The sequence below is a fragment of the Aulostomus chinensis genome, chromosome 22 (assembly GCF_037954235.1).
Source record: "Aulostomus chinensis isolate RoL2024-O1b breed Wild chromosome 22, RoL_Achi_v1.0, whole genome shotgun sequence".
In the NCBI taxonomy this organism is placed as follows: Eukaryota; Metazoa; Chordata; class Actinopteri; order Syngnathiformes; family Aulostomidae; genus Aulostomus; species Aulostomus chinensis.
The window spans coordinates 17,843,045-17,854,624 of NC_141341.1; the positions used below are offsets into that span (position 1 = coordinate 17,843,045).

Below are 11,580 nucleotides of genomic sequence, written 5' to 3' on the forward strand. Positions count from 1 at the left end.
TTTCCTTTAGCAGGTATTTTATTGAAATTTGCCTTATACAGCCCAAATGAAATATACACCAATCAGCCAAAACATGAATGCCACTGACAAGTTTCCTGTAGTGCATCATACAAACATTCCACAGTTGATCTCCCCTTTATGACATTTATAGCATTCAATTAAATCTGTTTAAGCAGAAAGTATGATGTGATTTGTGATCCTGTAGATCTACTCAGGGTTGTATTGATAGGTGTACCTAATAATTTGTACTACCATTTATATGAATGAATGGGACAAAATATTAGAAACACATCCCTGTATAATCCAGTACCATGTTTTTTGCATTAAAACATGCCCAAACGAGCATTTCCCAGCTAAAAGGAAAGCAACGTACTTGCCTTCAGCAATTGGAGGCTGTGTACAGACCTGTTCTTTGTAGCTGCGCTGCCAGCAGCCTTGTGCTAATGTGTCATTTTCATGGGCACAAGCTTTATTGGCATCGAGCCTGTAAAGCACAGCATTAGTGTCACAAGTGATTATCTTTGCTCCAGTGATTTCTCATTCTCATGATGGCTGAAGGCAGGTTACTTGGACAGTGGCTGGGCCACTACACTTCAGAAGGGCTATCAAAGTGCGTTTTTGAAATAAGCCAACCCTAACCTGGTCCATCAGTGGGCTGTATTTGGGTCAAGCAGGACTGCCATATGTCTTGCTCAGGGGCAAGGTAATTCATTGTATCTTTTATCATCTTTAAATATCCACTAAAACACTTCAATAAAGTTTAGAGGACACTTAGGTGTCCCCCTTGGCCAAGGCAAACCTACCTTGTTCCATTTCCCTGAGCCAGACCAATGTTTTTACATGGGAAAATAAATCCAAACTTGAATCTACAGTCAATCCCATCTGAAATATTAGAACTAAGTATGTGAGTGCTTTCATCCCAGGGCTCCTCACAGACTGCCTAAACATTCATATACATTTTTATTTTTTCTTTCTTCCACAAATATCACTCAATCAACAATAAACACACTTTTAATTTGTCTTCAAGGAAACACAGGAAGAACAGTTTTTATCATAAGAAAATTTAAAAAAAAACTACAGTGCACTTGATGCCGCAAACAGATATTATAACAATGCGACTTTGTACCTTCGACATCGCAGTGGCACTATCAATTGTACAAAACAGTGATTAAAAACAGTAAGGGCAGAGTGGACATTTGGGAAAAATCTCATCAGGAGTGAAAACAGTAGGAGGGTGACTACAACACAATTGTCAGAGAGACCTGAATTCATGTCTTTTCTGGCCACACCAGGGTTCAGTAACCCATGTTCACATTAGCCACTTGTCCTTTTCCTTGTTGAAGTTCTCGGCCCACTGCCGCGTGAGCTCCAAGTAGTGGTTTGGCTGGTTAGGTTGGTAGTCCAGGTACAAACGGGCCGTTGTTTTCTTGGGCACGGCCTTCTCAATCTGCGTGCCTTCGTGCCACTGGTTGAAGGAGGTAATGGTGACAATGTCCGGTCTGACTGAAAGAGCAGCCTGCAGGGACGTCTCATAGTAGCGTCCATTTACCCGGTTCCTGGTGTTATGGTTATTCCACGGTCGAACTGCGGTGTCTATGTACCCTGGGCCGACACTTGGGATGAACATCAGATTGTTTGCATCGCAGAAGGCCTTGATGGCGTCCCAGTTCTGGTGAGAGGAGCCAAAGGAAAAGCCATTGGAGGCAAAGTAGGTATACATGCCATCAAAGCCACTAGCTAGGATGTTGTGTTTGTGACGTTCTTCAACGATGAGGGCAACAAACACCCCATCGTAATGTGTGCCCCTGATGCTGTGGGAGCCTTTAGTTGTCAGGAGCTCTGCCCAGGACTCCGGTGAAATCAGGTAGGAGTCGTAAATATAAAACAAAGGGAGTACTTTTCCTGTGCTGGACCGGAATCTGTAGAAGGCGCCATGTTTTCCATACCTTAGAAAAATGAGATAAAAGCATTTAAAAACACATGATAAGGCATTCTAAAAGTTGTTATATCTAGTTTTAGCGGTGTGCTTTGTTTTTGTTTTTTGGCACATTTTAGAGGCAGTCTAGCGAACTGAACCTATTGCTGGGTCAATGCCTAGCTCCTTCGGAGGCCTCCGTCAGTGTTTGAATGTGTTGAGTGTAAGAGCGCAATTTGTTCACCCAAAGTTATGATTGAGCATGATCGGTAGCTTTCTTTGTGGAGTCCATTTGGCCTAATGTCTGCCTCGAGCAGTTGCCAAATGCTATTTATAACAGAACAAATTTGGTTGTTCAGTAATATTTCTTTCCTTTGCTATATTTGGAATACAAGATAATACATGATTCAAAATATATATTTTGTGTATTTTAAAATACATACAAATAAGAACATGATGGAAAGGTTTTGAGGAAGACCATTACACCACTATGCTGTGGAATAAAAAATAGGGAACAGCCACACATGAATGCATGGTGAGATTTAAAAGAGAGCTCATTAATAAGAGGAAAATGGTCAAAGTTGAACAGAACTCAGACTCTGTAATGTTTAACAGGTCACATTTGTGCCAATATTTATGGGTGTCTTCAGTTATGATGTTGAACCGAGCTCCGGGGTGGGCCGTGGCCTCCCACCACGCTATTCACATGTTAAAAATGAATCAAGCAACTCATATTCCCTGATGTTGAACAAACAAGCTCACATTCGAGCAAGAGTGCTACATGTGGGTCTTGGCATAGATGAAACGCTAGCCCTGAGGATGGTTTGAGTGTCATAAATTCAAGCACCAAGAAAGGACTTTGCCACACTCTCACACAAAGCTGACCCCTCTAAAAAAGAGACTGAAGAAGCTATGCAGGCTTTCTCTGATAACTCACGATGGAGGCAGTGGTCTACACTAGCACGGTGGGGACCAGATTACAGTGTTGTTAATTGAAGCACATTAAGATAAACCCAGCTGCTTACCTTAAAGTTAGAGAAGACAGAGAACTGTCTATCTGTTGGAGACACGCTAAAATTTGTAACAGACTAGTTACCTGAAACTATTAATATGGAAGCAGAACCGTCAGTGACCACCGGGCCTACGGGATCTGCAGCTTTCTCCAAAACCTGAACAAGACTTAGGGGAGGCTGTAGTTTAATTCCTCATAAAACCACATTTCTGACTGTCTGAAACCATCATCTCTCCTCTCAGCCCCAGCTGCTTTTGTTCCATCATACACAGATGGACAGCAGAGCAGGTTTCTGAAAATACTGTCAGCAAAATGAAGTTAAAGCACCGAAAAGGGATTTTTCTCTAGTCCAGCATCACGGTGATAAACAGGAGATCCCTGAGAAGCTCCTCATACCCTGACTCAGATACATCATAGGTGTCCTCTTTTGTTCGGATTACCACTGAATATCTCTCACTGTGTCTTTCTTTAATGATGACATTTTACGTATTCCTTGAAGCACCATCGCAGCTGAATTTCATCTGCTACCTGACTGACATGAGTTTGTTTCTTTTTGAGGCATATTGGAACTGGTAATATTCAGAGCAAAAGCCACCAGTGGACTCCTTATGGTGGCATCAAAGGAGAGACATCAATGAGTAGGTAAGCTACATCAAGTTTCACCACTGACAGGCAGAGCAAAAGGGGTGCAATTTGGAACTCACTTGTCAATAATATATCTGATGTTGTCATGCATGCTCTGGTCCGTCCGCCCTTTGTATGGCTGGATGTGAAAGGCCACCTGTGCAAAAAAAACCAGATGATTTAAGAGGAGATGCAACAACAACATGAACACACAGAGACTTGGAGGAGCTGCTCAATGGCTTTCAGACTGAGCATTCACGTCATTATTCCATTGCAACATTTGTTTTGATGGACAGCCGTGAAGGCAATATGTTGTTTACTTAGGTATTTGGCTGCACCATCACTTCATTAGGGTATAGTTTTAATTTGGGCCAAATCTAGATTTGATCTGCAATGAGTTTATGTCAAACTGCTTAACAGCATGAAGGCATCCTTTTCATTTTAGGGCACCTTTACAGCCAAAGAACACAGAGAACATGTTACATCCTTATCCTTTCATAAGGAGCTTTGCAACAACTCCCAGCGTAGCTGAACAACCATCTCCTTTTTGCATGGCTGAAGGGGTCAAGTCGATTTAATTTATTGGGACAAAATCAACTGAAGCATTTGAGTCCACTCAAACGTCCATGTTGACGCAAATGTGCTAAACTAAGACGGAGCGGTCACAGTTCGCCTTCAGACTTTATCCCGATGGTGAATTTTGGTCATGTAAAATCACATCCTACATTCAACCAAGTATTCATATCTAAATTTGTGTGTGGGTAGCTGGACCAGTGCAGCAGTGATATGCATCCTTATTACTTTTTTCCCAAACTAGTGACTAGTGAAACACTCTGTAATGCATATACCCAGAGTGAAGTTAAACAAACAAAAGCAAGTGTGTGTGTGTGTGTTTATGTGAGCGTTCTCATTTAAGCAGCTCATTTAACTAACTTTATGGGATGTGAAACTTAGGAGCCAAAAGAAAGAAAGACAGAAATAAATTGGAGGTCTGGAAGGCTTTAGGGCGTCAAAGTTCTTGGCTACACAATTTAAAATCAATTTTCTGGGATAGAATGAGTTAGATTTAGGGTTAGCGTTAAGATATATGAAGTCTTGAACTGTGCTGTGCTCTTGAGATGTATTCACCTACCCACCCCCCAGAAACCCTGTCAAAATGATCTTGAGCAAGGAGGTGAATCTCTGATTGTTCCTGATGCCTTCATCCTCAATACATGAGTATGTGTGTGAAATGGGATGTATCCTGTGGAGCAGAAGTTGAATCAGTTTCCATTCTTATTAAACATTTGTGAGGCGGGCTAACTTTTAGCAGCACCGGCACATACGCACTACCAGTGCAAGCAAAATCAAGATGCGTCCTAACTAGAATGACTTTTGATTTGCAAGACTGTCCCTGCATGTCCCTGTTTTTATGTGCTCTGGTTTTAAACACTGTAATATTCACTAAGAGGTCTATGAGAGTGTGATGGCAGGGATCAGCAGGGCAAAGTGCTGCATGCAGGCTCCGTAATCTTTTGGTTTTAATCCAGATGTAAGCAGTACTCTAAAGGCCCTTTTGTAAGAGGCATTTTTCTGTCTCTGCAAATGTAGTACCAGTAGCATAGCTCTCTGATGCTAATTTCAGAATCAATGTGAAAACAGCTTGACTGTCATTAAAGCACACGTGCTCCAAATGTCTTGTCCTACTTGTGCACAAGACCAGGTTATCCAACAATGGTTGCGTGAGACCAGGTTAATGAACAATGACTGATCATTTCCCCTGCTGTGTCATTATAGTAGGAACCGTACTGAAAGCCACTCTTGAAACATCGCTCTCGGACCACAAAATACACTGGAGGCAGGGAATAACCTCTCAGAGCTTGGAGTCATACATGTGCTCACATCCAGAACAAACTAAGGTGCAATTGTTGGCTTCAGACATAAACTGGAAAAACACAAAGCACCGACAGAGCTGTTTAGTCACAAACAGTGAGACGCTCAACACCCACTCCATCTTTCAAAAGAGGCTGCAAGGTCTTCATAAACAGTTTCCATGGTAACAAGTGGGTGTTTGTCATCCAGCCATGGCCCGTTGTTTGTCTCAACTTGGAAATCATGAAAGGCCAGCGGTAAAACGGTGTTCAGTTCGTTCTGTTGGCTGAATAGAGCACAGATGGATGCAGTTGAAAAGGGCTTTATTTGCTAAGAAGGCGGCAAGACAGCGAATGTTATAGTGTGCTGTGTAATTAAAAAAAAACTCTCTAAATTCCTCTCTGGAATTGATCCAAACCTGATGACATCATATTGCTTTGGTAGACGTGTGTGCTTTTCAAGAGTTCTCAGTTCATGTCTGTGTGTTTTAGGCAAAGCATGACAATATTCTCATCCTGCGCAATGGCTGGGACAGAAAAGTCTGGGTGAAAGACAACAAAAATGCGAGTCGTGATTTTAGAATGTTTTTCACAGATGAAAAAAAGACTTATAAACTACAAATATAAATCTGAACATATAAACATGTAATTCTCCACGGTTTCCCAGTTTGAACACTTAAGCAAAGTCATTGTTGCATCCCCCCATCCCCACTGACTTTCCTTTGTACGGTCTCCAAATAAAAAAGTCTTCGAATACTGGGAGCACCTCCAAGGAGCTGTCTATCATCACATGCCATTTTGTCACATCAAATAACGAATTAAAGCCTTGAACGTACATCAGCATGATTAGAGTGACTGAAAATGAGAAAAACCATCGACGTGTCCGGCTCTAGTCACAGCAGCTAACAGGGCGATAACTTGGGTTGATCCATGCTTCGTCACTGAGGGTGGAATACTGGGGGGAGTGCAGATCAGTGTGTGTTCTCTGGTCTGATTGGAGTTTAGGAGGACTATTCAACTTTACTCCAGGACTCCACTACAGAAGTGTCAAAAGCAGGTGAGACAAAATGAACATATACTGGATTTAACTTTCAACCTACTTCAATTTACCAAGTATAGAAACCCTTACAAACATTTCTGACATTTTGTACAAATGGCAGAACGAGTGTTGTTTTCATACAAAAGACACCAAGTACTTTTACATGTTAGAACACAATATACAGTTCAACAAATGAACCTTTATATGGAATTTAGATTTAATCAAAATTACATTAAAAAATTAAGCAGGATGGACTGAGGATTGTGATTTTTTTTTGTTTTTCCTATTTCTGGCAGGGATAAAAAAAATTTGCCACAATTTATGGAACACATGCATGCACACAAACACACACACACTGTCTCTCTCTCTCTCTCTCTCTCTCTCTCTCTCTCACACACACACAAACTCACATGCACACACACACACACACACACACACACACGTTCACACAGTCAGACTTCTGGTGCACTGAAACAGTGAAGCATTAGCCCTCAGGTCAGCTGTGACATACACACTGTTGTGTAACTCTGACAGAGACACACACAGAGACCCAGTTCTCAGTCTAAGACTTCCATATAAGGAGCATTAAAGTAGAACGAAGGAAAGCTCTTGTGTCGTGTTACTGCTGAATCTACAGTCTGCCCTTAGCGAGAACATTTTATAATTTCATGGGATCCGAGTCCTTAGGAGCTGAAGTAGTCATGACGGGGCTGTGTTACAGCAGATATGACAACTGGACTTATGCAATAGAGGGAAAATCAACCCTAAAGCTTCAAGTCTTTCCAAACAGAGAGGAGTCAGATAGCAGAGGGCGTTCATCTCCCCGCAGCTTCTGGAAGTTTCAGGTTTCAAGGTCAAAGCATCATAGTTGAAGCCACCACTGGGACCCAGTGAGGAGGGACCCGGTGTGGTCGACCCCGTCTCTACTGTCATTAGCCTCAGTGGATATAAAGAGATATCAAAGAGAATCTTTTCTCTGTCTAAATCTAAATTTGTGTCAGTGTTGATAATTGTAGGGACAGCTCAGTTCTTAAAATAGCTTTATATGCTGTGTTGACATAACTCTCCCTGCTCTCTTTTTCAACCAAATCTTCATTCAGGAATTGAAACTCAAGTCTAATCAGAGAATGGGTGACAAACTTGAGACACACTGTAAGCTATTAAGGTTGATTGGTAGCCATTAACAAGTGCCCCACATGTTGTAAGCATGTATACTCAACCATGCTGCAGTGGCTGTGGCGCTCTGCAGCTACGCCCCCATGACACTCGATGGTGGTGAGGTTGCTTTGCCACTGTGTTGAGTGCTTTTGTGTACTTCAAACACTGAGCTAATATGGCTAATAAATGTTGAATTATATTTACTGTCTTTATCCCAGATGTCAAAAAGAGCTCAAATCAGAGGAAGTGGGTCTTCTTCAGTGTAAGGGTCCTGGCAGAAAAGAGTTATCGCTAGCGTAGGAATCCCTGCTCTTACCATTGTGAAAAGTAGAAAAGTGTGTTGTGAGGCTAGAGGTGTTCAACTAATGATAGAGGGGTCACTTGTGTCACCGCACAATCAACACTTTCAGTCATTCATTCAGTAAATCATCAGAAAGGAACAACATACCGGGTGTTTCACCAGTTACCTTGATGCCGTGCCGGTGGGCAGCGTCCATGACAGCAGGAACCAGATCCTCAGTGGGCTCCCCGTGGTCATCTGCCACCCCAGGAGGATACCAGGACAGCACGAGCACCCCTGTGACACCACAACATGAAATCAGGTTGGTTTCGTTTCTCTTTCTGGTATGAAGTTTTGATAAATATGAATGCTTCAAGGTGATAATAGGAAGGGGGCCATTGTATTATGGAGGGCAGGTTAAAGTCCAAGTAAGCACACATCATATTTACGAGAAAAGAAGTTGATTGGATTCATAAAAAAAAGAGTACAACATTAAATGTGGTATTGTGAAACAGTCACAGAGTGATTAGAGAGCCGATCATGAATCTCAAATTAAGGAACATTAAATGAAGTATTCCTTGTAGAGCTGTACTGCTAACAGTGCAAGTTAAACTAATGCACTGAAATGGTGAAGGACAAGAAGGGCATCACCCCTTGGGGTCTGCACGGGGGGGGGGGGGGTAGACCCTCAAATTTATTAGTCGTGCTATGGCCCTGACAGAACACTTAACCATAACAGAGGAAATATGTGCAACCAACCAGTCATACGGAATCATTTACCTGCTGCAGCTGCTTCGATCTGGGACATGTGTGACTCCAGCACGTTTGGGTCCCTGGAGCTGTAGGGTCCAAGCTCGGGGTAAAAACTTCCAGCAATGTCATCGGGAGGTGTGTGCCTTCCTTGGGCATGACTGGCTGCAATCTTTGGGTCCCAATGCGGCACAAGGACATGATCCCAGTGAATATACTTGTTGTCCACACTTGGAGAGCCATACCAGAGATAGTAGAATATATGCACGTCATAGAATATGCTGTAGTCTCGGTCTGATTTGGTGAAAACTACCTTTGTGTCACTGCTGCCCATGTGCAAGTGGACCGGTGACACTGCCACATCTTTCACTTCCAGCCTCCTCTTGTCGGATCTCTCCCCGATGAAATCCATTCCAGGGGCCAGGTCTGAGAAACCGTCGCTGGGTTTCAGAGTCCTGAGCCCCATCATGGTTCCGAAAATGAAGAGCGTGAAGAGGAAAAGGGCCACAAGAGCTTTCCTCCGGAGCCGGGTCATTGTCGCTGTCCGTGGTGCTGCAGATGAGCGCGGCTTCCTGCTAACTGCTGCTGCTGCTACATGGATGCGCAGATGCACTCATCGTCTTTCGACACGAACTGACGTCGAGCAGGTCAAAGACAAAAAAGCATTCATTCACGGCAGCGAGTGTGACACGCACGATATCCACCGCATTCGCTTCCATAAACTCGACCAGCAGGCATCTGGTTGTACAGGCCTAATGGAGCTCGAACACAGCGCCTCCTCCTCGTCCTCGCACAGGCTCGACGATCACGTCAGACTTCAAGCCCCATGCCGTCCCCTTAGACACAAATCAACTACATCTTTGACTATGTCCTTCATGTCTAGCTGCTGACAGAAGGAGGTAGTCGGATTAACGTCGAGACGTCGTCAGAGCTGTTTGTCCACCATTTGATCGCTTGGTCTTCCTGCCGTCTGCTTCTCATCGCGCCATCATCTGCTCGTCCTGGGTCAGCTGATCGTTTAAGAGCGATCCAATCTGTCCCTCTCTCCTGAAGGGAGATCTGCATTTGAACAACACAGTCTTCACCGGGTGTTTGCACTCCAGCAGAAAAGGAAATATCTGTCACTGTTATAGGGGGTGTAATCCGAACCATGAGTGGAGATTAATGCCATCAAAAGGCAGGGGGCGGAACCGTCAGCAGGAGTACATGTCGTCGCCTTCTTAAAGTAATAATGATAAAATTACTACATTTTTCAAGTTTTTCAGAAAACACAAAAAACTGCGGACAAAACATCATAGGGAGTTGTTTTAGGCAAAAAAAAATGTCCAAAATGGTGGCGATATATTATCTTGAATATTACCAGTTTCTTTAACAAACAACGACAAAAACAACGAAAAACGGAACCCAAAACAATCAACCAAACAAAGATGCTGTAATTTCTGTCTACAAATAGAAACCCTCAGCCTTTTCACTATTTGTAGAATAGGTTTTACCATTGGAACATTTAAACTTGTTTTCTTTATACGTAAATGCTCGGTTAGCAAGGCAATGGATTTGTGTTTGTTGCCCCCACACAATATCTTCTGTAAGAAATATTTCCTAGTCAATATGTCATCCATCCATTGTCTTCCGCTTAGTCCTGTGAAGGGTCGCGGGGGGCTGGAGCCTATCCCAGCGGCTTTCGGGTAAGAGGCGGTTCACCCTGGGCAGGTCACCAGTCCATCACAGGACCAACACATAGAGACAGACAACCATTCACACTCACAGTCACACCTACGGTCAATTTAGAGTATCAATCAGCCTCGTCCCCTCTTGATGTCTTTGGACTGTGGGAGGAAGCTGGAGTACCAGAGAGAGCCGGGGCTCAAACCCAGAACCTTCTTGCTGTGAGGCCACAGTGCTAACCACTGCACCACCGTGCCGCCCTAATTAGAATTACAGTACATGATACTATGCTAATTATAAACGATGTAGGAAATCCTATAACAAAATTAAACATAATTTTAAAGTGTAAGATTTGCCAGAGAGTCTAAAAACAGTCTAACGGAAAAGAAAAAAATGTCAGTTATTTCTCCATGAAAATCGATCTCATGAATGGATTCATTTCCTATCTATTCCAGTGAACAGAATACACTACGTATAAATGGAGCAAGTCATTTTAAGTCTCATTCGTTGATAACACAATGTTTTAATGTTTCAATTTAGCCTGTAAAGAGAGAGAAGGCACGTAAAAAATTAATATCATCTCAGTGAATGACCAGCTGTTCACCTTTGGAAATGAAAAATATTTACTTCAGGGGTGCATGATTGTTTTTTTAAGATGTAATTGCAATAATTTTGACTGATATCGATATTAGCACATTTTTGCCTTCCTGCAATGCGAGAATTGCAGCCCTTATCAAGATATTGATCAAATTTGGATTAATTTTGCAGTCCTAACTTACATTCTCATTCTCTCATTCTCAGAATTGATGACTGAGCTTTTTATAAGGAAAATTATACCAGACACAAAATATTGGTCAGGATGCATTTTAAAATCAAAGGTTACCTTTAAAGGTGTAGGTAAATTTCTTAATTCTATAGAAATAAATTAAAATTCTGGAAAGGAAAAACTTTCACGCATTTGAAACAAAAAAAAACCCTCTTTTTCCCCCAGGAAATCATGTCTTTAGTGTGAAGATTGCTGCCAAATACTTTTGTTTTAGTTTGGCAGTTGAGGAGAAAATGAAGTAAAACCTACAGTCCTCAACGCCTGATGCTCTTATTGTAATAAAATCTGTTTTAGGTAAAACCTTACTGCTGTAGGATGGACACTTTGAAATTGGTTAGAGCTTCATTCTATTTGTGAAACTGCAAAGAAACAAAAAGGAGAGATCAGAGTTTTTGTTTTTACCAGGTCTCTTTCAAAGAGCACAGGCCATTTCTGGACAATTAACTCCATTGCTGCTCTGC

At 42.4% G+C, this 11,580-nt stretch overlaps 1 protein-coding gene across 2 annotated transcripts; it reads right to left on the reverse strand.

Annotated features, from left to right (window-relative positions):
- Positions 1 to 9,794, reverse strand: maneal (mannosidase endo-alpha like). Of its 2 annotated transcripts, XM_086193872.1 has the most exons (5): positions 8,942 to 9,794; positions 8,659 to 8,800; positions 8,066 to 8,175; positions 3,632 to 3,708; positions 1 to 1,946 (listed from the first exon to the last, which is right to left on the reverse strand). In XM_086193872.1, the coding sequence occupies exons 1-5, from the start codon at positions 9,161 to 9,163 to the stop codon at positions 1,310 to 1,312; spliced, it is 1,188 nt and encodes a 395-aa protein (XP_086049998.1). In that variant the 5' UTR covers positions 9,164 to 9,794; the 3' UTR covers positions 1 to 1,309. The 2 variants fall into 2 exon arrangements, with proteins under 2 accessions (XP_086049998.1, XP_086049997.1); XM_086193871.1 differs by having other exon boundaries at positions 8,659 to 9,794.
- Positions 9,795 to 11,580: the final 1,786 nt, after the last annotated feature.

Excerpts from the sequence above, each read along its gene's own strand:
- maneal (XM_086193871.1), bottom strand. The coding sequence starts at position 9,163 with ATGACCCGGCTCCGGAGGAAAGCTCTTGTGGCCCTTTTCCTCTTCACG. Across the intron at positions 8,176-8,658 it reads GATCGAAGCAGCTGCAGCAG|GGGTGCTCGTGCTGTCCTGG; the intron begins GTAAATGATTCC and ends GTGGTGTCACAG. Across the intron at positions 1,947-3,631 it reads ATCAGATATATTATTGACAA|GTATGGAAAACATGGCGCCT; the intron begins GTGAGTTCCAAA and ends CATTTTTCTAAG.